This window comes from Rhipicephalus microplus, chromosome 10, assembly GCF_043290135.1.
Source record: "Rhipicephalus microplus isolate Deutch F79 chromosome 10, USDA_Rmic, whole genome shotgun sequence".
NCBI lineage: Eukaryota > Metazoa > Arthropoda > Arachnida > Ixodida > Ixodidae > Rhipicephalus > Rhipicephalus microplus.
This window is the reverse complement of record NC_134709.1, coordinates 451,369-476,051: the sequence shown is the minus strand read 5'-3', so window position 1 is coordinate 476,051 and position 24,683 is coordinate 451,369. Positions and strand designations below refer to the sequence as shown.

The 24,683-nt window shown below is 50.0% G+C and overlaps 1 protein-coding gene and 1 pseudogene across 4 annotated transcripts in view; one reads left to right on the top strand and one right to left on the bottom strand.

Moving 5' to 3' along the window:
* Window positions 1-24,683, top strand: part of LOC119181346 (nuclear pore membrane glycoprotein 210) — a 322,530-nt gene that overhangs the window by 100,632 nt on the left and 197,215 nt on the right. For 3 of the 4 annotated variants that reach the window (XM_075874835.1, XM_037432564.2, XM_075874837.1), the window contains 2 exons: window positions 19,147-19,263; window positions 19,390-19,440. The exons of the other annotated variant lie outside the window; for it this stretch is intronic. In XM_075874835.1, the coding sequence (XP_075730950.1) occupies window positions 19,147-19,263; window positions 19,390-19,440 (168 nt within the window). The remainder of the gene's footprint in view (window positions 1-19,146; window positions 19,264-19,389; window positions 19,441-24,683) is intronic. 4 annotated transcript variants of the gene reach the window in all.
* Window positions 11,567-14,531, bottom strand: LOC142774504 (uncharacterized; annotated as a pseudogene).

The window sequence follows — 24,683 nt, the reverse complement described above, 5'->3', positions numbered from 1 at the left end:
CGGCAGCACGATCATATTACAAAGAGCAGGCGCGCGATCTACGGGCGCGGTTATTGGAGTCGGCTTTAGCCCTAACTCCGCTGACTGCAAGACTGCGAGCAGGAGTAACGCGCTAGCGCATCCAAAATAACCCGCGGGTCGTTTTGGATGCGCTGGACACTCTTTGCTCCTTCTTCGGCGCACATGACGACGACGTGGCTACGGACCACTTTTTCCAGTGCGAAGGGAGAGCTTTGAAGTTGTTGCATGGCAAGGGTGGGCAAAGTTGACCGGCTTCTGGCAATAAATTTTCGTTCTGCTGGCCGTATCACTGTTTTTATGTCTCATACTCGCGGCAACGAAATTCTCGCGAAAACGAAATTTTTTGGTTTCCCCGGCGATTTCGTTATTGCGGGTTTTGACTGAAGTATTACATGACTGTATGGCAAACATAAGTGACAGATCCTAACCTGGAAATCATGACATGCATGTCTTGTAAGTCATGACTACACGCCACGCTCATGGTGCGCTCGCAGTGGTTTCGCTAGCTTCACATATTGTCACGTGCGTCCTGCGAGAAAGATGAAGGCGACATTGCGTACACGCATCTGCACGCTTTTACACAGAAAGCGACAACGAGGAACTCTGGCACGTGGAAAATAAAAACACCGGCCCGCTGCTGCTTTCTTAGCTTCTTCAAATACGACCTCTGTCCACGTCGCGACACTGGTGGAGGTGCTAATGCCTGCAACCTGATGCAGGAAAGCGTTGTTCGGGGCCGTTCAACCAGTTCGGAGCCTCAAGATCTTGTTATTATTCGAGTACACCGATTCAGCCAGCGTCTACTAGGCCTAAGTCTCGAACTCTTCACTGCATCTCCTCTTACCAACATGGCGGCCCCTTTAACGTCTGCGAATCTTACTCCTGCCTAGACGACTCTTCTTTCCCAGGTAACCTTTTAGCCTCCTTGTGTTTCCTAAGTATTCCGTAGAGAAGCGTATGAGGATGTCGAGGAGTGGCTCGACCAGTTCAAACGGACCGCTGTGGTTAATCGCTGGAGCGCACAAGAGAAACTTGGCCATGCCTACTTCGCAATAGAAAATAGCGCTCGCATATGGTACGAGAACAGGGACCTACTTTCCAAACCTGGGACAATTTCTGCCAAAAGCTTCTCGAAACGTTCCTGAGTGCGGACCGACAGGATCTCGCACAACAGATGATTGAAGCCCGCGTGCGAAAACCGAACGAAAGCGTCGCTATGTTCGCTGAGGATGTGGCCCATCTATTTCGCCGCGCTGACCCTGACATGCCCGAGGCAAGGAAAGTTCGGTACCTTATATGGGGAGTTAAGGAACCGCTTTTCGCCGGCCCTGTACAAAATCCGCCAACAACAGTGGATGAATTTATCAAAGAGGCGACTGTGATCGAGTGGGCGCTCCGGCAACGATGCCGCCACTTTGACCGCCTGCCCGAGCAAACGTCTGTTGGTGCCGCTGCTCAAAACGCTGCCGTTTCCGAAAGCTCTCTACAGCAAATTATTAGGCAAATCCTGCGAGAAGAGCTGCGGGCCCTCCCCCTTCCGTCTACCAAGTCTCTAGTTGCTTCTGTTGCGGAAATCATGTGCCACAAACTACGGCAAGCCTTTCCAACACTGGCGCCACCACCTGAACCACGTCCACTGACCTATGCTGATGTTGTTCGCCGTCATCTACCTGCTCTAGAAGAAGCACCCTTTCAGCCTCGGCCCGTTACTTTGCCATGGTGGCAGCGGGAACCTGTGTGGCGACCGTCAGTACGCCGAACCGACTTGTGGCGCACTGCCGACCGTCGACCTCCTTGTTTGCACTGTGGTGAACCAGGCCACATCTCGCGCTGCTGCCTGGTTTGGAAACTTTTCTCGTCCCGCTTCATTTTATTTTGAAGACCCTCGTGACCATGGTGCCAATTACCTGCCGACCAACCAAGCTTCTTCCCCACGTCTTCGGTGGCGGTCTCTCTCACCTTCACGAGGTCACACTTCCCCGAATCGCTAAAGTTACACTGACGCCATCAGAAACCGCACCCCAAGCCCGTGCCAGAGAAACTTACTGCTGCGACCTCCGGGGGCAAGGTTGCCAATCCCAGAGATGCCAAAAAGACCCCCTCTCCTCTACACAAAGATGACATGATGACGGGGATGAGTACTAATGCGAGTACTAATGCCGATGAATTTGTACGTGCCGATCTTAGCGTTATTATAGACAGACACTACGTAACAGCATTGGTTGACACTGGTTCTGACTTCTCTATTACGCGACAAGAGCTCGCCGACCGCCTTAAGAAGGTCAAAACGTCGTGGAGTGGACCGAGCATAAAGAGTGCTGGTGGACAGTTAATGACGCCAACCGGTAAATGCAACGCTCAGCTCGTAATCGGTGATTCGAGCTTCGTCGCCACTTTTGTCATTTTACCGGACTGTTGTAAAGAGCTGATTTTGGGTATGTATTTTCTGCGAGAGTATGGTGCTGTCATCAACATTCCAGAACTTATCGTCACCTTTTCCGCTCATCCTTACGTCGACCTTGCCACTGAAGAACAACTGCAACGTTTACGTGTAGCCGATGATACAATGCTTCTGCCAAGATCTTCCTGCGTTGTGTCGATGTTATGTGAACGGCCGCTCCGTAGCAACATGATAGCGGAGCGAATAGTCACGCTATTGCTTACGCAAGGTGTTTCCATAGCGAGAGACGTTCTGGCACTAACTGATGGGCAGGCAGAAGTGCTCCTCACCAACTTCAACAACGAGCGCCGTCACATCTAGAAGGGCACCGCAATTGCCTACTACGACGATGTGGACCAAGCCAGAGATTGCTTCGTTTTGCAACTGGATGACGCGACCGTCCCAGCTTCGACACCTTTGTCGACATTTGCTCTACCCTGTCACTCTCGAATAAACAGCGCCTACTAGACCTGATACACCAGTTCCGAAATTCTTTTTTGTGCACGTTGAAGGTCAAGCAAACACCACTGACTCGGCACCGAATCGATGTTGAAGAAAATAGTAGACCGATCCGGCAAAACGGATACCGTGTGGCTCCAAAAGAACGCGAGGAGGTCCAAAAGCGAGTTCAGAAGATGCTCCAAGATGACATAATACAGCCTTCCCAAAAGTCCCTGGGCATCGCCCATGGTATTGGTTGAAAAGAAAGACGGCAGCTTGCGTTTCTGTACAGATTACAGCGAGTTGAACCAAGTCACGAAGAAAGACGTCTACCCACTGCCACGCATAGATGACTCTCTTGATCGGATGCGGCGTGCACGCTATTTCTCATCGATGGACCTTCGAAGTGGCTATTGGCAAATAGAGGTCGACAAGAGAGACCGTGGGAAAACTGCAATCGTGACGCCCGACGGTATTTATGATTTTAAATTGCTTCCATTCGGGTTATGCTCAGCGCCAGCCGCTTTTCAACGTTTAATGGACACTGTGCTATCAGTACTGAAGTGGCAGACATGCTTGGTCTATCTAGACTACGTTATTGTCTTCTCAGCTACATTCGACGAACACCTAAGTCGTTTATTCGCAGTTCTACAAGCTATACATTCCGCTGGCTTGACTTGAAAATCAAGTGCCATTTTGGTTTTAGCGAACTTTGCTTCTTAGGTCACGTGGTCAGGCACGAAGGCGTTCGACCTGAACCGGGCAAAATTGACGCTGTCGCAAAGTTTTCCGCACCGCGTGACAAAAGAGCAGTGAGACGCTTCTTAGGCCTCTGCGCTTATACTGATAATTCATTGCCAACTTTTCATCTATTGCGCTGCCTTTGACACGGCTCACACGAGAGGATGTTTCTTTCTTTGGGGCGAAAAAGAATAAACTGCAGTCAACGAATTATGCCAATGCCTCCAAAGACCTCCGGTTCTTACGCACTTTCACCAGGAAGCACCAACAGCACTTTACACCGACGCAAGCAATGTAAGCCTGGGCGCCGTACTAATACAATGGCAAGATAACTCCGAGAAAGTGATAGCCTATGCCAGCAGAGCTCTGTTTCGCACGGAAGAGAACTACTCGACTATCGAGAAAGAGTGCCTCACCGTGGTCTGGGCGGTTCTCAAACTTCGACTGTATCTGTACGGCCCCTCATTCAATATCGTCAGCGATCACCACTCGCTTTGCTGGCTCACTAACTTGAAAGACCCATCCGGCCGTTTGACATGTTGAAGCCTTCGGCTTCAAGAGTTTGATATGACCATAATTTACAAATCAGGGAAGAAGCACACTGACGTAGACTGTCTCTCGCGGTTACCCGTCGAGCCTGCAGCTAATAATGACGAGTCTATGGATACCGCATTCTTGGAAGTCATCAAAGCGGCCACTATTTCACAAGAGCAGCACAGTGACCCTGACCTGCTTCCACTTATTGACTTTTTAGAAGGACGACGTGAAGACGTGCTGCGAGTTTTTGCCAGAGAACTACCATCTTTTTGTTTGTTTAAGGGAGGACGTCCTATACAAGAAAAACTTTTCCCCCACTGGCAGCCCATACTTGCTCGTTGTCCCTGCATCACTGCAAAAAGAAATTTTGGAAGCCTGCCATGATGAAGTCACCTCCGGTCATCTCGGCTACACTCGAACGTTGTCCCGACTGCAAAACAGTTACTATTGGCCGGACTTACCTACTGCTGTAAAACATCACGCCCAAACCTATACCGACGGCCAAAGACGCAAAGCACCCCCCGTAAAGTCGGCAGGCTTATTACATTCCGTCCAAGTACCAGCAAAGCCATTCGCCCAAATCGAAATGGATTTCCAGGGCCCATTCCCAACTTCTACCACAGGGAACAGATGAGTCGATGTCTCGCTATGCAGAAACTAAAGCCATGCTGAGGGCCACAGCAGCAAAAGTGGCTCATTTCTTCATAGAAAACGTCGTCCTTCGGCACGGTACTCCAACAGTTCTTATCACGGATAGAGGAACTGCATTCATGGCAGAACTTTTAGAGCCGGTTCTTGGGCTCAGCAGTATAGCTCACAGGAGAACAATGGCATACTATCTACAAACGAACGGACTAACAGAGCGCCTTAATAAGACCCTCGTAGACGTGCTCTGCATGTATGTCGACACAGAACACAAGAACTGGGATTAAATCTTGCCTTATGTGACTTTCGCCTATAATACCGGCCGGCAGGAAACTACCGGAATGACGCCGTTTAGTTTAATACACGGGCGTGAAGTCACTACAACATTGGACGCTATGCTGCCGCACGAGTGTGACGACACTCATGCTGACGCCGAAGAATTTGGTCAGCGCGCTGAAGAAGCCCGACAGCTGGCTCGCTAACGTATTTGTCACCAACAACACAAAGATTTCAAACGGTACGACCTACCACATAAATTGGTAACCTACACACCAGGCGACAAAGTATGGGTCTGGATCTCAATACGTCGACGCGGACTTTCACAGAAGCTATTACGACAATACTTCTGCCTATATCGAGTCACCTGATGATTGAACGACATCAACTACAAAGCTATTCCCGACACCGATTGCAATTCCAGTCGCCGTAACCACTCACCAGAGATTGTGCATCTCATCCGGATGAAACCCTACTTGTCCAGCTAACTCTCGTTCGTCCTGTGTCTGCCGGTGCATATGTGCGGTTTTATAAGTAGAGCGCCTTGGCTGCGCATCGGGACGATGCCATTTTTGGACGGAGGCAAATGTCACGTGCGTCCCGCGAAAAAGACGAAGGCGACAGCGCATACGCGCATCTGCACGCTTTTATGCAGAACGCAACAACGAGAAAGACTAGGAACTCTCTGGCGCGCGCGGTTAACAAAAAGACCGACCCGCTGCTGTTTTCTCAGCGTCTTCAAATACGACCTCTGTATTCACGCCGTGACAATATACCAAATTTGGTGTTAGGTGATGTGAATGGAAGATGAAAGTATATGATTGGTGCAAACATGATAATCATGACATGCGTGCCATGTAAGAACACGATAACATACAACTTTCATGATGCGCTCGCAGCCATTTCGCTAGCTTCACATATACCAAGTTTGCTTTTACGTGTTGTGAATGGACGACAAACACAAATTCCGCAGGCAAACATGATGATCAAGACATGGAAGTCATGTACAGCATAATTTACGTGCACCCAGTAACTTTGTCAACCTTCCTCATTCGTGCTTCGCATTGAACTGATTTCTACTGTATGTGGGATCTCGAATTTTTTTTTCTGCTCCAAAGCTTGCTTGCAAACCAAACTTTTTCAGCTCCAAACCAGATCCTTCATACTGTGAAGAGGTTTATTAGTAGTTAACGACAACGGCAAGACAGCGTGACGAACCGTCCAGCAGAGACCGGCACAGCAGCGAGCTGAAGCACGAGACGAGAGAGCCGGGCGTTGGCGATGCTGCTCGCTGCAGGCACATCTTCTTCACAATCGCCCCCGCTGAAGAAGGAGCCATCCTGGTGACTTAACAAGTTTCAGGCAGAGGCTCATGGTACGGTTTCAGCCGGGAAACATGGACGATGTCTCGTGCACGCCGGCGCATGTCGTCCGATCGGGAAACTGGTTCAATTAGGAAATTAACCGGAGAGGTTTTCTCCAAAACGGTGTAAGGCCCCTCGTACCGGGGCAAAGTTTCGAGGAGAGTCCCGGAGTTTGGTATGGGATGGCAAGCCACACAAGAGACCCTGGGGCATAGCTGGGATGCGGAAGAGAGGTGCTACGGTTTTCTTTCTGGCGTTGTTGCTCTTCCGAGGTGAACGCACGGGCAAGCTGGCGGCACTCTTCGGCTTGTCGAGCAGCATCGGAGATAGGTGGACACTCGTAAGCATCAGGACGGTAGGGAAGTAGGGTATCAATTGTATGGGGGAAGTAGGGTATCAATTGTACGAGAAGATTCACGTCTGTAAAGAAGAAAGAAAGGTGAGAATCCCGTGGTGGTTTGTATTGCGGTGTTATATGCGAACGTGACGTATGGGAGGACACGGTCCCAGTTGCTATGATCAGATGCCACGTACATTGAGAGCATATCACCTAGCTTGCGGTTGAACCGTTCCGTTAGCCCGTTAGTCTGCGGGTGGTATGCTGTTGTTTTCCGATGAATCACGTGGCATTCCGAAGGCAGAGTTTCGGCGACCTCGGAGAGGAAAGCGCGGCCTCTGTCACTAAGGAGCTCTGGAGGTGCACCATGTCGAAGGATAAAGCGCTGTAAAATGAAAGAGGCGACATCCTGAGCTGTAGCGCTCGGCAAAGCGGCTGTTTCGGCATAGCGTGTCAGGTGGTCAACCGCCACTATAATCTACCGATTACCATCTGGTGTCAATGGAAGGGGACCGTAGAGGTCAACACCGACGCGATCAAATGACTTGGCAGGGCATGGAAGTGGCTGCAATGCGCCAGTCGCACGTGGCAGTGTTGATTTGCGTCGCTGGCAGTCAGGACAGCACTGCACGAATTTGCGTACAAAATTGTACATGCCGCGCCAGTAATAGCGATGGCGAGGCGTTCATATGTTTTGAACACTCCGGCGTGGCCGCATTGCAGATCATCGTGAAGAGAGGCGCATACTTGCGATCGTAAAGTGCGTGGAATGACCAGCAGCCACCGGCGGCCATCGGGAGCGTAGTTGCATCGATGAAGAAGTTGATTGCAGATGGCGAAATGGAAAGCTTGACGTCGTAGGGATCGAGATACTGGAAGGTTGGGCGTGCCAGATAAATATTCGATAAGAGAGGCGATCCACGGGTCACGACGTTGTTCGCGGTGGCAATCGAGTCGAGATTTAGCGATGACAAGGTCTGGAGGCAAGTGTTTCCGCACGTCTGATCTGGTGATAAAGGTGAGCGGGACAGGGCATCAGCGTCAGAGTGTTTGCGTCCGCAGCGGTATATGACGCGAATGTCGTACTCCTGGATGCGGAGCACCCATCGCGCAAGGCGGCTGTCATGTTTGCGAAAGACGTAAGAAGCACCAGCAGCACCACCGTACAAAAAAACCTTTAATGTCCGCAACACATCGAATATATACATAAAAGACAGACGCGCCCCCCGGGTGTGAAAGAATACAAAGTAAAACCGAAACTGAATATAGCATACTCCCTCCCTTATATGTAGTGATTAGTTGTTAGTAAGTGTTAGTAAGAAACCCCTACGCATGCACTGTACATTTTACACGCTGTATACACATACATATTTACACTACATACACACTGTGCTATAAACACAGGCAACTAGTGGGTCTGATAGTCCTTGAGCCAGACCGGTGGCCGGCGCTCTCGGGACGGCCGATGGGGATGCTGCACGGCCGGAGATGGTAATGAGCTTGTAGAGCTCTGTAGTACGCCAGGAGACCGCGATTGTGGCCCAGGAGAAGGCGGCTGCAGTATGACAGGCTCCGGTACAGGCAGCTGCGGATCAGGAGCAGGCGACTGCGGTACGGCAGACTGCAGTACGCCAGGAGGCGGCGGCTGCGACCCGGGAGAAGGCGGTGGCGGCAGGGCAGGCTGCGGCACTTGAACCGGAAGTTGTGGCACAGGTAGCTCCGAACGTTGGTATGGTGGACTCGTGCCCCTCTCAGGAACCCGGGAAAGCTTGGAAGCGTTCCATGTGCGGCCACCTGCAAGTCGGAAAGAGGCAGGTCCCCTCTTCCCCAACACCTCAGTTGGCGAGGAAAAAGAGCGATCCCCCTTGAAGTGAACGGACGGCTTCTTGATTCGAACGAAATCACCCACAGCTATCTTTGGCTCTTTAGCAGCTCTCCTGCGGTCCGTATACTCCTTACTGCTTTGCTGTTGAAGCCGGACCCTTTGGTGCAGTCGCGCCAGTTTCTTTGCTGGGTATTTTGCAAACGCTGGTGCCGAAAACCCTACAACATCCAATCTGGTTCGGGGCATTCGCCCATGCAGCAGAACTGCTGGGGCAACTCCAGTGGTAGCCTGTGGAGTACAGCGGTAAATAGAGAGGTAGTCCGTAACTGCTTGTCAGATAGGTCTCCTTTCGAGGAGTGAAATCTGGATGAAGTTCTTCAGAGTTCGATTGAACCTCTCGACTTGCCCATTCGCCTGGGGGTAATATACAGACGAGTGAGACAGCTTGATGGCTCGGTTTTGAAGAAAGGTTACAAATTCACGTGAAGTGAACTGCGGCCCATTGTCGCAAACAATCTCTTCCGGGTATCCTTCAAGAAGTCTTTCACGGTGCTTGTGGCCACTTCGCTGCAGAAATATATCTCTGGCCATTTGGAATGGTAATCGACCAGTGTTATAGCAAATTGGCTATTGTGAGGTGCATGTTCCAATGGGCCAACAATGTCTAGGCCCAGTTTCTGCCATGGCCTTTCAGGCCAGTCAATAGGCTGCAATGGCGCTGGTGATGTTTTGGCAGACTTATCTGCCTCCAGGCAGATGTGACAGTTTTTCACGGCGGATTCAGCTTGCTTGTCCATCCGTGGCCACCAGAATAGCTCACGAAGTCGCGCCTTTGTGCGCGTGATGCCCGGATGTGCTTCGTGGGCAACGGCGATGAACTGAGCCGTGAGTGAGGACGGAACAACAAGGCGTTCTGCGCGCAGTAGAAGGTCATCAACAACAGAAAGTTCTTTGCGCACAGGGTAGAAAGGTTTTGCCTCCTCTGGTATGGACTTTTGTGGTGGCCAAGAACCGAGCACAAACGACTTGACCGTTTGCAGACAACCATCGTTGAGGACGGCTTGCTTGAATTCTTCCTTCGTCACGCAAGCAGACTCGACGGACACAATTTCTTCATCCTTGTCCAGCTGTGCCTGCGCGGCACGAGCTGGCAGCCGAGAAAGAGCATCTGCCACCGTGTTGGTGGACCCCTTGCAGTACTCGACAGTGAAATTGTAGCATAGGAGTCGCGCATTCCAGCGTGCAATTCGAAGTGGCCTTCTGCCACGTCCTTGCGAAGACAGCAACGATACCAACGCCTGATGGTCCGTTCGAATCTTGAGATGGCGACCCCAAAGGTAAGTGTGCCATCGTTCGCACGCCCAAATGCATGCCAACGCTTCGCGTTCGCCGACCGAGTACTTTCTTTCCGCTGGTGACAAGGTACGAGACGCGAAAGCCACTGTGCGGAGCTCATGGCCATTTTGCTGCTTCAGAACGGCTCCCAGCCCACAGTCAGAAGCGTCGGTCGACACCATGACTGGAAGTGATGGATCGAACATGTGGAGAACTGTACTTGAAGAAAGCATTTCCTTGACCCTCCGGAAACTGCTGTCTGCTTCGGCTGACCAGATGAATGGCTCATTCTTGCGAAGCAGAATGCGCATAGTCTCGACCACCTGGGCCAAGCGGAGAACAAACTTGGAATAGTATTCTACAAGACCCAGGAATGAACGGAGGGCAGCAACATCTGTTGGCACTGGAGTGTTAACTACCGAGTCTACTTTCTCTGGAAGCGGCGAGATACCTTGTGCAGTGACCTTATGCCCTAGGAAAGAAAGTTCTGGAACGTCGAAGAGGCATTTGTCGTTCAATTTCAGGCCTGCGGACTTGATTTTCTGCAAGACCTTTGTTAGGTTCAAAAGATGTTCTTCTGCACTTTTACCAAAGACTATCACGTCATCAATGTAGAACAACACACCAGGGCAGCCATCCAGAATTGTGGCCATCATCTTCTGAAATGCCGCTGGGGCAGAAGCTAACCCAAAGCAAACTCTCTTGAACCGAAAAAGTCCTTCATGCGTGATGAAGGCTGTCAGGTCCCTGCTGTCAGGGTGCAAAAGAACGTGATGGTAGGCAGAAGCCAAGTCAAGTTTTGAGAAGTGTGTCGCGCCTACCAATAGCATGAAGGAGTTCCTCTGTATGAGGCAACGGGAAGCTGTCTGGTACAATAGCCTTATTAGGCTCCCGGAGGTCAACACAAATTCTGATGGTGTCGTCTTTCTTGTCAACGACAACAATCGGCGAAATACATTCAGAAGCATCGATGCGTTCGATGATGTCAAGGCTCAGCAACCTGTGAAGTTCATTTGACACTGGTTCCCGAAGTGAATATGGAAGACGGCGCAGCTTCGAAGATACCGGCTGAACGCCTTGCCGAATCTTGACACGATGCGTGAACCGCTTAGCAAGACCCAACTCGGGACTGAAAAGTGAACCGAAGTCATGTTCCAAGGCTGGCGGAAGGTTTGCTTGCCTGGGTTGCTCTATTGACTGCATCGGAATGTGACAAAGTGTCGGGTCATTAACACGCGGCGGTGGGGCAGCGGACGTGTGCAGGCACTCAAGGGTGGAGCCCTGTATTCGAAGATTTAGGGCCTTAATGCCGTCAAGGCCTATCAGACAAGTTCCTTGGCGAACGATGTAGAAAAGAAGTGGTGCAGAGCGCCCTTTAAACTGAACGTCTGCCTGGAAACAGCCTAGCACCGAAATTGGCCGCTTCGAATAGTCAAACAAAGTGACATGCGGAGCTGGGAGGAGCAAACTGCTTTGAAAATGTTGGTGAAATTCTTGCTCTGATGGAATTGAAACAGACAACCCTGAGTCAACAAGGAATGACAACTTGACATCCGCTACGCGTACTTGTATGTAAATTGCGCTGCGAGCGGGATGCTGCACAGTCAAAACTTGCTCAGAACTTCCCCCTGACAAAGCATCGTCATCGATGCCAACTTCACGAATCCTGCCTTGCATTTGACGCTTGCGGTTGCATACTTTCTGAAAGTGGCCCTTGATACCGCAAAACAAACACTTCTTTCCCTGCGCAGGGCACTGTGACGCTGATGCGCGGTGATTCCGCGAGCCGCATCGGAAACAGTGTGATGAAACGGACCGGCTATCTCTGTCTCGCCGAGGGGGCGGGGCCCCTGCGGCGCACGCGAACCGCTAGCACTTGGAGAGTTTTGCTGAAAATGCGCTTTTGGCGGGAAATTGAATTTTCGCGAAGAATGCGAATACTGGGAACGACGCCGTACAGAAACAGGCTCGACCGAAGCAGAAAATTCCTTCAACTCTTCAGCTGCTTGCTCAAACTGAAGAGCGATGCGCACTGCGCTCTCGAACGAAAGGGTGGAACCCTCGAGCAGCAACCGTTCACGGACGCGGTTGGAAACAACGCCGGCAACAAATCGGTCCCGCAGAGCATCATCTTGTGAAGCGAACGAACAATGCGAAACGAGCTCCCGTAAAGCAGCAACAAAGTCATGAACGGACTCGCCTGCGTGTTGGGTGCGGCGGTGGAAACGATGACGCTCGACGACGATGTACACGACGTGGAAAACTGCTGCCGTAAGGCGCTGAGTGCAGCCTCGTACTCGTCAGTAGCGGCTGCGGGAGGTTTCTCTTGTACTTTCGGTGCTGCGGCGCTTGCTGGTGCTGCGGCATTTGACCGTGCAGGTAAAGTCCGCTAAACACGCTGCCCTTCCGGCCCCAAACAATGCAGAAGAATGGCCTTGTGTCGCGCTGGTGGGAACTCAGCTGCTCCGGACGCTAGAAAGTAGACTGTTAAGGTCTGCTCCCACTCTTCCCATGGAAGTGACGGCCGGCCGGGCGTCGGGAGGAACGGCGGCGGCGGAGCAAGGCCGGAGAAACTCATGGCGGGGCGCACCCGGACGATACTCGATGCTGAAGGTCGCTTGACGTGTTTATCCCATCCTCGTCGCCAATGTGGTGTTTGCGAAAGACGTAATAAGCACCGGCAGCACCACCGTACAAAAAAACCTTTAATGTCCGCAACGCATCGAATATATACATAAAAGACAGACGCGCCCCCTGGGGGTGAAAGAACACAAAGTAAAACCGAAACTGAATATAACAGCGGCCAGAAGGGTCTTTCAACATGGAGAGCCAGCAAAGCGCATGGTGATCAGTTACTAGATCGAACGGGCGGCCGTATAAGTACGGCCGGAACTTTCCAAGCGCCCACACCAGAGCCAAACACTCTTTTTCTGTCACGCTGTAATTAGTTTCGGCTTTCGTCAGAGTGCGGCTAGCGTAGGCTACAACGTATTCTGAATAGCCGGGCTTTCGTTGAGCGAGGACCGCGCCTAGCCCGTTGCCGCTGGCGTCGGTGTGCACTTCGGTAGGAGCCGTCGGGTCGAAGTGGCGAAGTATAGGTGGGGAAGTGAGCAGACGGCGCAGAGTAGTGAAGGCAACGTCACTCAGGGGGCCAGGAGGAGAGGTTCACGTCACCGCGAAGAAGCTGTGTTAACGGTGACATGATAGATGCGAAATTGCGAACAAAGCGCCGGAAATAGGAGCATAGGCCTACAAAACTGCGAAGTTCTTTCATGGTCGTCGGCTTTGGAAATTCTGCGACTGCTCGAAGTTTTGCTGGGTCAGGTAATACGCCGTGCTTGGACACGATGTGGCCTAGGATGACGAGCTCGCGTGCAGCGAAGCGGCATTTTTTCAGGTTAAGCTGCAGACCAGCGTTGGTCAGACAAGTCAAAACGTGCCTGAGGCGAAGGAGGTGCGTAGGAAAGTCATGGGAGAAAACCACGACATCGTCGAGGTAACAGAGGCACATATTCCATTTGAGGCCACGTAGCGTATTACCCATAAAACGTTCAAACGTGGCAGGCGCGTTACAAAGCCCAAAGGGCATGACGTTAAATTCATATAGTCCGTCTGGTGTAATAAATGCCGTTTTTTGGCGATCGGCTTTAGCCATTGGGACCTGCCAGTAGCCAGACCGCAAATCTATCGACGAGAAAAATTCCGCTTCGTGAAGGGTGTCAATTGCGTCATCAATGCGCGGCAAAGGATTGACGTCCTTGCGGGTTATCTTATTCAAACGATGATAGTCCACGCGAAATCGGATAGATCCGTCTTTCTTACGCACCAGGACGACGGGAGCTGCCCACGAACTGTGAGTTGGTCGAATAACGTCTCTACGAAGCATATCTTCGACTTGATCGTTGATGACGCGGCGCTCTTCAGCGGAGACACGGTATGGTCTTTGACGCAGTGGCTGGTGTAGGCCGGTGTCAACATGATGTTTGACTTGTGATGTGCGGCCCAGTTGAGGTTGTGACACATCGAAAAAACTCCTGAACTCATGCAGAAGATCCAGCAGGTCGGCATGTTCGGTGGGAGTGAGAGTGTCAGCGATGGCGCTGGAAAACGTATTATTGAACGACTCATCGAGTGCCGACAGTGCTTTTGGGTGGTCGCAGTAGTCATCCGGGACAGCAACCAAAAACGTAGGGTCGAGATCCTGCACGCGGCCAAGACATTCCCCCGCAAGCAAAGTGACAGGTGTGGGAAGCGGATCGCTTACGAACATGTTTCTTCTTCCGGTGGCAAGGCCAATTGTTGCGAAAGGCAGCGGCAAAGCTCGACGACATTTGAAGATATCGGAAGGCATAAAAAGGACTGTAGCGTCAGTGTAGGCGTTGCATGAAACGGGAACAAGTGCGAAATTTCCAGGCGGAATATCGGTATCTTCATGAACGAGCAACTTCGGCGACTGATAAAGAGCGTCCAGTAATGGGACATCACACAAGGGTGAAAACTCAACTTCGGCATGTGCGCAGTCTATGACGGCATTATGGCGGGATAGGAAGTCCCACCCGAGGATGACATCATGCCAACAGACAGGGAGAACAATAAACTCCACGATGTAAAGAATGCCTTCGATGGAGACTCTTGCAGTGCAGGCTGCGAGAGGCGTTACTTGCTGTGAGCTTGCGGTGTAAAGCGACAGTCTCGAAAGCGGCGTCGTTACTTTGTGTAATAAACGGCAAAGATTAGCGGCAATAACAGAAACAGCGGCGCCAGTGTCCACAAGGGCGAAAGTACAATAACCTTCAACAGTGACTGCGACCACGTTAGCAGGAGAGGAGCGAGGGCTTAGACAGTTCGAAAACGGCGCAGTTCTTGCCTCTTGAACTGCGTTGCTTAGTTTTCCTGGTCGGAGGGTCCGGGCCGGCGACGCATGGGGGAGGGCGATCGCTGACGAGGAGAGGGTGCGCGTTGCGGCTGAAAGTCAAGGTGGTCAGTAGGGGCATAGCGAGGGGGCGAGACCGGCCCGTATTGGACGAAGGCTTGGCTGCCGGGATGCGACGACCGGGCATAGTTGCCGAACGTCTGAGGTCGACGGCGGCAGTAGCGAGCAACGTGTCCGGGAGTGAAGCAGGCGTAGCAAATCGGTTGGTTATCGGGCGTCCTCCAGGGATTGGCGACTGGTGATGCCGCCCAAGGTGCAGTATAAGCAGCCGGGTGTGCGGGCTGTGAGCGCGTGGTGTGCGGGCTGTGAGCGCGTGGTGTGGGGTGGTTGCGGGAGCCTACGTACAGCGTCTGCATATGTGAGCGGCGCGGCTACGGGCTGCATCTCTTGCAAAAAGGCGACCGTAGGAGCCACAGGCTGCACTGCATAGGTTAGGGGCGCGGCCACAGGCTGAACGGCTGGCGGATAGGCGACAGGAGCGCCTACCGGCTGTGCGACACCCGGGCAGTGACCACGGCTAGATATAGGTGGCTCGTAGTGCGCAAGAGGAACAGCTTGTGCAACTTCTTCTAATATAGCAGTGCGAAGCGGGGCAGGTAGACGGGTGGTGGTCTCGTGAGTAAAGGGCACTAGGGAAAGTTGGCGGGCGACTTTTTCACGGACGAAGGCTCGGACTTGCTGAAGCAATGGTGAATTGTCAGGCATGGAGTCGAAACTGGACAGCGACTCACCACTAGGCTGAGGCTGCTGAGTCAGAGTGCGTTGCTTCTTCAACTCGTCGTACCTCTGACACAAGCTGACGACTTCAGAAACTGTGCTTGGATTCCTAGCCAAGGGCATTAAAAAAGCACCATCGTCGATGCCCTTCAGGATGTGTTTGACCTTGTCCGACTCGGGCATGGTGTCATTCGCGCGTCGACAAAGGTCGACGACATCCTCAATATAGCTGGTAAAATTTTCTCCAGTCTGCTGAGATCGGACGCGCAAGCGCTGTTCTGCTCGCTGCTTGCGGACAGCCGGCCGGCTGAACACTTCGGCACATGACGTCTTGAAGACGCTCCATGTGGGAATGCTGTGTTTGTGGTTGTTAAACCACAATTCTGCGACGCCAGTGAGATAAAATATGACGTGGCCCAGCTTGTCGGCTTCATCCCACTTGTTATTGGCGCTCACCAGCTCGTAGTGGTCGAGCCAGTCTTCCACGTCGGTCCCATCCGCGCCGCTGAAGACCTTCGGGTCCCGTAGCATAGGATGGCCGGGACAGTTGAACTGTGGCGAAGACGCCGATGGGTTGGCGTTGTTAGTCATGACGGGCTGTAGCGTGCGGCTTTGCAGCTCCAGGGTGTAGCGACGGGGATAAACAGCACCCTCCACCAAATGTGAAGAGGTTTATGAGTAGTTAACGACAACGGCAAGACAGCGTGATGAATTGTCCAGCAGAGACCGGCACAGCAGCGAGCCGAAGCACGAGACGAGAGAGCCGGGCGTTAGCGATGCTGCTCGCTGGGGCACATCTTCTTCTTCACAATACAGTTCCTTCTGCTATGTCTGCTCCAAAGCAAGGTTTTTTCTGCTCCGCGAATTGCTCAAAATCTTATACTGGCTGGAGCAGCACTGATACCCAAGAAGCGCTACTTTTTTCACCGACAAAGAAAGGGTCAAGTAGTCATTTTGTGTAGTGTGTGTTCTGCCCAATCTGCCGATACATGTCCTTGTGGGGTATCGTCTTTTGTAGAGGAGGAATGAAATTTTATGTAAAGATAGGTTTCAGGGGCTGGTGTTTGTGCCCCCTGATGATTGATATCGACTGGCTGATGCACTCTCCAAAAATCAATCCATATCCATTCCATTTTCCCGCACACCTTACAAAGAATGCCTTTTCTGTACCAGGTACCAACAATATAGAACAAATTTTCAACCAGTATCGACTTCAAATTATCTCAGTGTAAATTCATGAAACATAGATTGTTAAAGGTGTAGCAACTATGCAGACACCACTGTTTATTTACTTCTACAGTGTTTTTTTAACATTTTTTTGCATAATAATTGTCTTTGCACAAGTGCATACAAGACTGTGATAAGTAAGGAGACGCACAAGCCGCGTTCCAAACTTAGAAGAGCGGCGACGGTGCACAAGGAGAAAACGAGGGCACGCGCAACAGCTATGTTGACGCAGGAGATATGTCGGAAAAAGGCTCATATCACACGACCTGAGCCGTGATGAAAAATCCCAGAGGATGAGCTGGAACTGTGCGTTGGGGCTCCAAGCTGCAAAGACATAGGAAACCAGCATCGCTACAGCGATGAGAGCTGCATAACTGCTTGGTTCTGAAGGATGTCAGTGTGAGAGGTCTGGAAAGTGGCTGTCGACCTCGAAGGTGCTCCCGAGCGAGGCTGCCCGGACTTGCCGTATCCTTGCTTAGCAGTTACTGGTGGATTTGCACCTATCCCATTTATTCCTAGGATTGAAGCAGCCCACACCAGTCAGCAGTGTGGACCCTTCAGCAAGGGAGTCCCTGACTAACTAAACTTAGCGAGGCTGAAGATTTAGTTGATGACTGGGACACCGGCAATGAAGACAAGCGGTTCGTGCAGAAGGAATAACCAATTGCGACAATAGAAAGTGGAGCAACCCGTCAGCGACGGAAGACTCGACGAAACGTCCACACAGCAAGAGGCAAAGAGTTGCAATGCGACAAACTGTAAGAACATTTCATTGTTGTTGCCATATTGGCTCAGGACTAACGGCTAGGGTTAGCAATGGATTTAGACTGAGCTACAATCAGTTTGGGTTTGCCCATGCACGCGGATTGCTGTTGAGTTTTTCAGTGTAATTGAGTTATTGACTGTTTTAACGTGAATGCTGTGTATTAGTTTTGTCTGTTCGGGCTATAAAGTGTGTTTGTCTTGCCACACCCATCTCTCTCTGAAATCTATCCCTTGCAAGCGCTCCTGAGATAAATTAACGTAACAAAGACTTATGTGACACATTGTGTGTTGATTTTGTTTACCTAAAAAGAAGTGAACAAATAAGTTATTTTGTCACTGCATATACAGTAATTCATATGCTACTTTTCTAAAATGCCTGCTGGTCTTGAACGGGTCTTTGGGTGCTCTCAAGATGTCTCCATCTTTCGACTTGATGTTGGAAATACAGTTGACTGGATATACCCAATATCCTCAGGTCTTGGACACCGGAATACTTTGCCGCCACTCTTGCCATTTGCGCTAATTAATGCCCATTGGGCTTCCAGTCCATAGCAGTTGTGTAGAACAGTCTCCTATGTCGATGTACAGCCAATCACATAAATTTACTAACCACGGAAGCTCGTAGCCTACACGCTGTTCAAATTTTCGCTGCGCCAGTCGACAGCAGCACTATGTTTAAGATGCACACACCCCTTAATTGATGGTCTCGCCATTTTCTAGTGAGCACAAATATTTTGCATGAACACAATGAACTAAATCAATATGCTGCACTGCAGTAGAAAATTGATATACCAGTGAGAACAAGAAGACCTGTGTCGAGCCGAGGGCTGCGGTTGACGGTAGGTGGCGTATTTAGATAGTTTGGTACACACTTATGAGATCCACAAGCTTCTGTAGTCGACTGTCCATGGAATGTCGTGGGCATCTTATACAAGAGAATATGCACCCCATTTCCGTCACGTATGCACACAAATGTTCTCTCTCTCCAGGAAAGCTTTTACTTACTTGGTCTTTCCGTCTTTATGGCAGGTAATGTGTTCTGGTTAATGTATGCTTAGTAAGGCCATCTGCCAGACACAAATGCAAGGATGATGTAACTTTTACGTGCTCATCGTCCTCGGTTGTGCAGCACAGGACAAACATGGTTGTAGCTGAACATGCGCTTTTGTAGTGTTTGAACGAAGGACCTGGAAATTTTAAGGGCTCATTAAGAATAGCTAACACACAATGATGCCAGGGAAAGTATAGAAGATGTTATTTGTAATAGTCGTTATAAATGTGAAGTAAGTAAAGTGGATGAAAAGATAACTTGCCGCTGGCAGGGACTTGTCCCTACTGACTTCTGCTCGCCAATGGTAAATTACTTGCTTGGCCACTTTACTTTCTCGACATTTGTCGGGATAACCGCAAGTAACATTCCCTATCCCTTGCATCATTTTCTGTTAGTTCTGGTCAAAATTAAAGTTGCATATGGCTTGTGTTGACTTTGGCTACAACTCAGTATGCCAGTGTGTAATGAATTTGTGTAACATGTGTGTGCAGTGGAACCTGCGCAGCCGCATGTCTTGCGCTCGCAGGACGAGCAAGTGGCCCGTGTGGAAGGGATGTGCACCTGGGCTCAAGGCCTTGGCCACACACAGCTGCTCCTGGCTGATTCTCGTATCCTTTCTCTTTGAAAGAATTTGGCTCCAAAATTTAAGTACAGGCACACAGGAAGACTGTCCTTTGATGCCAAAACAACTTCTTTTGCGCATTTCGCTCTCACACCTTGACCGCGGCTCTTAGCGGTGGCTGCCAATCCAGCTGACGTGCACGTGGTCAGACCGAGCTACCTTCGTGAGCCTTTTGACTACTTCTTTTGTGGCATGGGTATCAGACACCTATAAACAAGAAGGAAAAATGATAATTTGCATCATTTGTGAAAGAGAGAAAGCGAAGGGGGGAGGGGGGCTGAGCTAGCTTGCACTAGCCTGCTACTCTGTATAGGGGAAACGGGGAAACATAGTTGATCACTCCGTCTTAAAGAATGGTAAAACACGATAGTGAAACCCGTCCTTATTGAAGTTGTTTAATGTTTACTGTACATTGATACAGTGTAGGTCCAACTGTGCCATTTGCGCCATTTTGCTACAATTCTACTTGCCTGTGCCTCGCTGCGCCCAAAGAAGTGCAACTTGCAACAAGTGCGCCACAGCTCCACCTTTCTCTTCAATGACAGTAAGCTTATAGGTTGCATTTGTTCTTGGTCTGTCAACAAGTCCCAGGCACTCCGAAGTCTTGTCACTTGTCTGTCATTTGTCAGTCTCCCGCACATTCATCCAGCAGAATTGAGCGATGAGCAAGTGACTTCCAACACATGGTTCGGAGAATGGGCAAACGTAAGTATGGTATCTTAATTAAGTATTGTTATCACGGAATCTGTAATCGCAATGTTCAAACGAGCTCATGATTATATTGCAGTGGCCTAAACAAGGTTTCGTCGAATCGCATCGTGGATGCTAACGCGTTCTATCGTGTTGGTACTAAAGCAGCTAAAATGACAGCGAAGCAGACTTGTCATTTCGGGCTCTGTTGTGTAGCCGATGTGTGTATCCTGCTGCTCATTGCAGCCGCAGTGTTTGTCCAAAGTAACAACTTCTAGAGGATACAGCATACTCGTTATCCCTTACTCGTTATCCCGTATCCCGTTCCGTATCTCGTTATCCGTTATCCCGTACTCGTTATGGCGTGAAACGCCATAGTCTGCGGCATGTATAGCGTAGAGTAGCTTTTAGGGGCGAAGCTCTTTATGGCGTGGCTTGTGCGTTCCTCATTGTAGTGCGTAACTACCAGTGGCACATACCCAAAAGAGGGCCTTACAATGTCTGCTGGATGGAGGCACATGTATATGATGAATACATGATGAAAAGATGTGAGATGGCTGTACTTGGAGTGCTCACTAGATAGATGGACGGACATACAGATGGGCGGACAGATTGATGGACAGACAAAGGGACGGCTACACGAATAGATGCACGGACGGATGGACAGACGAACGAACGTACAGACGGAAGAACAACACATGGACGGACGGATGGACGCACTGCCGATCACATGGATGGACGGACACACGGACGGATGCATTAACGGATGGAAGCAAGAACGAATTGGGGGACGAACGCTTTGCCCCACCAATGATCATTCACTCTGTGGATATGCTGAGATTTTTTTTGTTATGAGAGTTGGTGTCCTAATTTTTTTTTCTTGAAAACAAGTTAGCAAATTGTTTTTTTTTTTGGGCGAAGAACCAAGTTTAAAGGGGTCTGTGTTCAATGAAACCCATGCCAATAATGACACCATTGATCTTTGGTGCAGAAGTGCAGTTGAAGACATAGAAGCATTGTGTATTGTCTGTAATCGCACTATTGATTACTAACAACATGGTATTGCTCCAGTAAAACTCCATGCAACAACAAAAAGCACATCCATGCTACTGCAAAATACAGAGACAAAAATGGAAACCTCCTGCCTCCTAAGTTGGTGCAAGCTGCTTTGAATTTTTCACCGGGAGCCTCTAGCACCTCTCTACAAGATCAAGTTCGCAAGGCCGAAGCAATTCTTGTCATGTCTGTCACAACCAAGGACATCCCATTTTCATGGGGTGACACTGCAATGAAAAGCCAGCACAGATTGTACCCAGACAGCAGTGTTGCCAAGTACTTCAGATGTGTTACGTCAAAACTTTCACGCATTGTGTCTCATGGACTGAGCCCATAAATCAAATCAAAAGGGGTGGATGAACTATGTCATCTGGGTGTCTTCTGCTTTATCATGGTAGATCAAACTCCAAAGCCTGACCAACAAGTGCAGCAACTTGAAGAGCTTGTAAGGTTCTTTTCTGAAGTGGAACAGCATGTTGTCGTTGAACATGTCGTTAAAGATAGTTTTTCTTTATTTCTAGGCACTTTTGTATTATATCTTCTTGCACAAAACTGTTTTCAGTAGTGTAAAAGTATTTTGATAGACAAATAAATTCCGTTTGCAACATACCATCGTTTCCTGTTGGGGGCACACGAGCCAAATGGCAGCGCTGCATCAGTCTCGCTTGTGTCTATATGCTCCAAAGTACCTAACAACTGTGCTATAGTGATAAGCTGCTACAAGTGTAGTGCATTTTGATTTTCTCCTGCTGCAACTGATCCCAAGCGGAAAATTTTGTGCTACAAAACTGCAACAAATTGCTTATGTGGCTGCTCTTAAATTGCTACAAAAGAGCCTTTTTCCTGCTCCAAAAATTGCTCCAAATCTTAGATTCTCTGGACCACCACTGATAAATATGAAAGAGCTTGCGTTATGCATATTGGTGTTTGACAGCTATAGCGCCGCTTAACGAGGATGCATTCATGTTGACGCATATTCGTACATCTCAATCACAATGACTAGCGTCCATCATTAATGCCTAGACAAAACCCTTGTGGTCATAGATGCTTGTCATATCTGTAGTAGTTTATGATGAGAGCAGAACCAGTAGAAGCAATGTGACAGAATAGCTTGACTGACTGGACGCCGAACTTGAGCTAAGGTCACCTACTCTAGATAATGTTAGACCTATTGTATATTACTGCCCGATCATAGGGAAGCGCAATACATGTCGTGTCGTTTCTTTGGCCGGCCGTGATAGTGCGAAGCGTGAGGCAAGTGAGAGCGCGAAGTTGAAGCCCCGCGAAGCCGGTAAGCGTCGCAGAGCTATTTTTGGTATGGATGGATGCTATGAGTGACGCCCACGTTTGGGGTTAAACCCCACATATTAAGCAATTAATCTACGCTTGGGGTAAGTTTGCCACCTTTGGTTGTGTCAAAGCGTTGACAAAATTACAAAATTGCACTTCTCCTATTGAAAGCCCGCCGAATGGGATGAATTCTTGGAAACTACGTGATGAAGTTACTATTCACTTATGTCACGATCATGATACATGACTCTACTTTACAAAGAATGCTGCGAGAAGACAGTGGCAGATGTAAAAGGCACATTTTTAATGCGTACAAAGAATGTGACTGTGGCATAGTGGATAGCGTGTTGATTATTTCCTTAGAGCGCAAATGCGTGAGCTCGGGCGTGGACACAGAGAAGAAGATGAAGACCAGCGACAGCGTTTGCCAGGAACACTATGCCAGTAATGAGTCTGTGCTGTAAATTTATTCTTTAACTCTCAACCAGTGTGGTTTATTCTACAAGTGGTGCCAAAGACTCGTAGGGAGTTCGCGCCAGGAACCCACTACTGGAAGCCAGCCTTTCGGAAAGCAAGTGGAAGACTTTGCCGAATGCCGCCGGTGAAAGATATGCCAATACATTCACCTGTGCAACGGAAAGCCAGAAAGGGACTGTGATTCCTAGCAGCCCCACCAAAGCAAGTGAACGCCAGTTCCACGCTACGAATGTGAAGGTGAGCAACAAAAATCACTATCATGATAGAGACAGTGAACCTCCTTAAAGGAAAGCGCACGTCGCGTCGACAAATGAATGCGCGCCTCATCGACAAAGCTAAGAGCGCTTTAGAAAGCGACAACATCGGTTACATAGTATCCCTAGTCGAACGACTGGAACCGAAGAATGCAGAATTTGTCAAGTTGAATGAGCTGATAGAGGAGTATGTCATCGACGAGGAATTCGCTGCGGAATCGGAAGCTGTCATGAGGTATCAAGATGCTGCCAGTAGAACGCTTGTAGAATTAAAGGCTATACAGGCACAACTGCAACTTAATCGTCTCCGTCCATCTCCGCGTCACTGATAGCAATACCTATTGTTCGGCGGAGGGACGAGACGCATGCCCAATGATCCATAAGGCTACCAGCGCTTCAGTTTCAAGCATTCTCCAAAAAATTTGCAAGTGGCCTGGATTCTGGGAACAATTTAAGGCATCGGTTCACCAAAATGAAGGGCTCGCGAAGGGAGAGAAGTTTCATTACTTGGAGAACCTACTGTGTGGTGTAGCGGCAACTGCGATTGAAGGCCTTCAAACGACTGGATATTGTTATGATGATGCCATTGACATCCTCAAAAGCCACTTTGGAGACCAGCGTCTCATCGTTCAAGAGCACCTGCAATGCTTACGAGAACTACCGAACGTCACGCGCTCCAATGACGTCCAGACGTCCAGGGGTTAAGAACCTTATACGATTTCGTCCAGTGCCACGTACGTGGACTGAAAGGCGTCAACGTTACTTCTACTTACGTGACGATAATGACCGACATATTGACCCGTGTCTGCATGTGAACGACAACGATGATGTGGGGATTTAGCAGACACCAAATAGTGGGCCTCTGGCTTGACTCAACAACAAAGACAATCTTGCGGCTTAGCTGTTGAAAACACGCTGTTTTCGCTGCCTCAAGGCATACTTGTGCTTTGTTCGCGTTGTGCTGCGACACTGGTGGAGATGCTGGCCCGCGACACCACCTGATGCTCCACACTCCCACGGGGAGCCATTCATCCAGTCCAGAAGCACTTGTCGACACTCCCGTGCATCGCTTCAGTCGTCGCTTGCGAAGCCTCCCTCCAAAGTTCACCCCCTCGCAGGAACACTCTACAAGGGAGCGCTCACATCTCTCAATGGCCACCGCCAGTCCACAACAGTTACTACGAGACAGCAGTCCACCAACCCCATCTCAGGTAACCTTTTTTTCACCGCTGGTGCCTGATCGCTTTGGTGGTGGAGCACATGAAGACGTTGAAGACTGGCTTGATTACTATGAACGTGTCGCCAACACCAACCAGTGGTCTCTTGAACAAAGGCTTTCCCGCGCCTATTTCTATCTCGACGACAGTGCTCGTACTTGGTACAAGAACAGAGAAAGCAGTTTGTCAACATGGAGTGACTTTAAAAGAGGGATGATTGACACATTTGCCGATGTTAACCGGCGCGAACGTGCGCAACATATACTCGAGCTACGGGTTCAGAAACCCAATGAAACGGTCGCAATGTTCGCTGAGGACATGGCCCGTCTCTTCCGTAAAGCTGACCCGCACATGACCGACGAAAAAAAGTTACGCTACCTCATGCGTGGCGTTAAAGAGCAATTGTTCGCCGGACTTTTGCG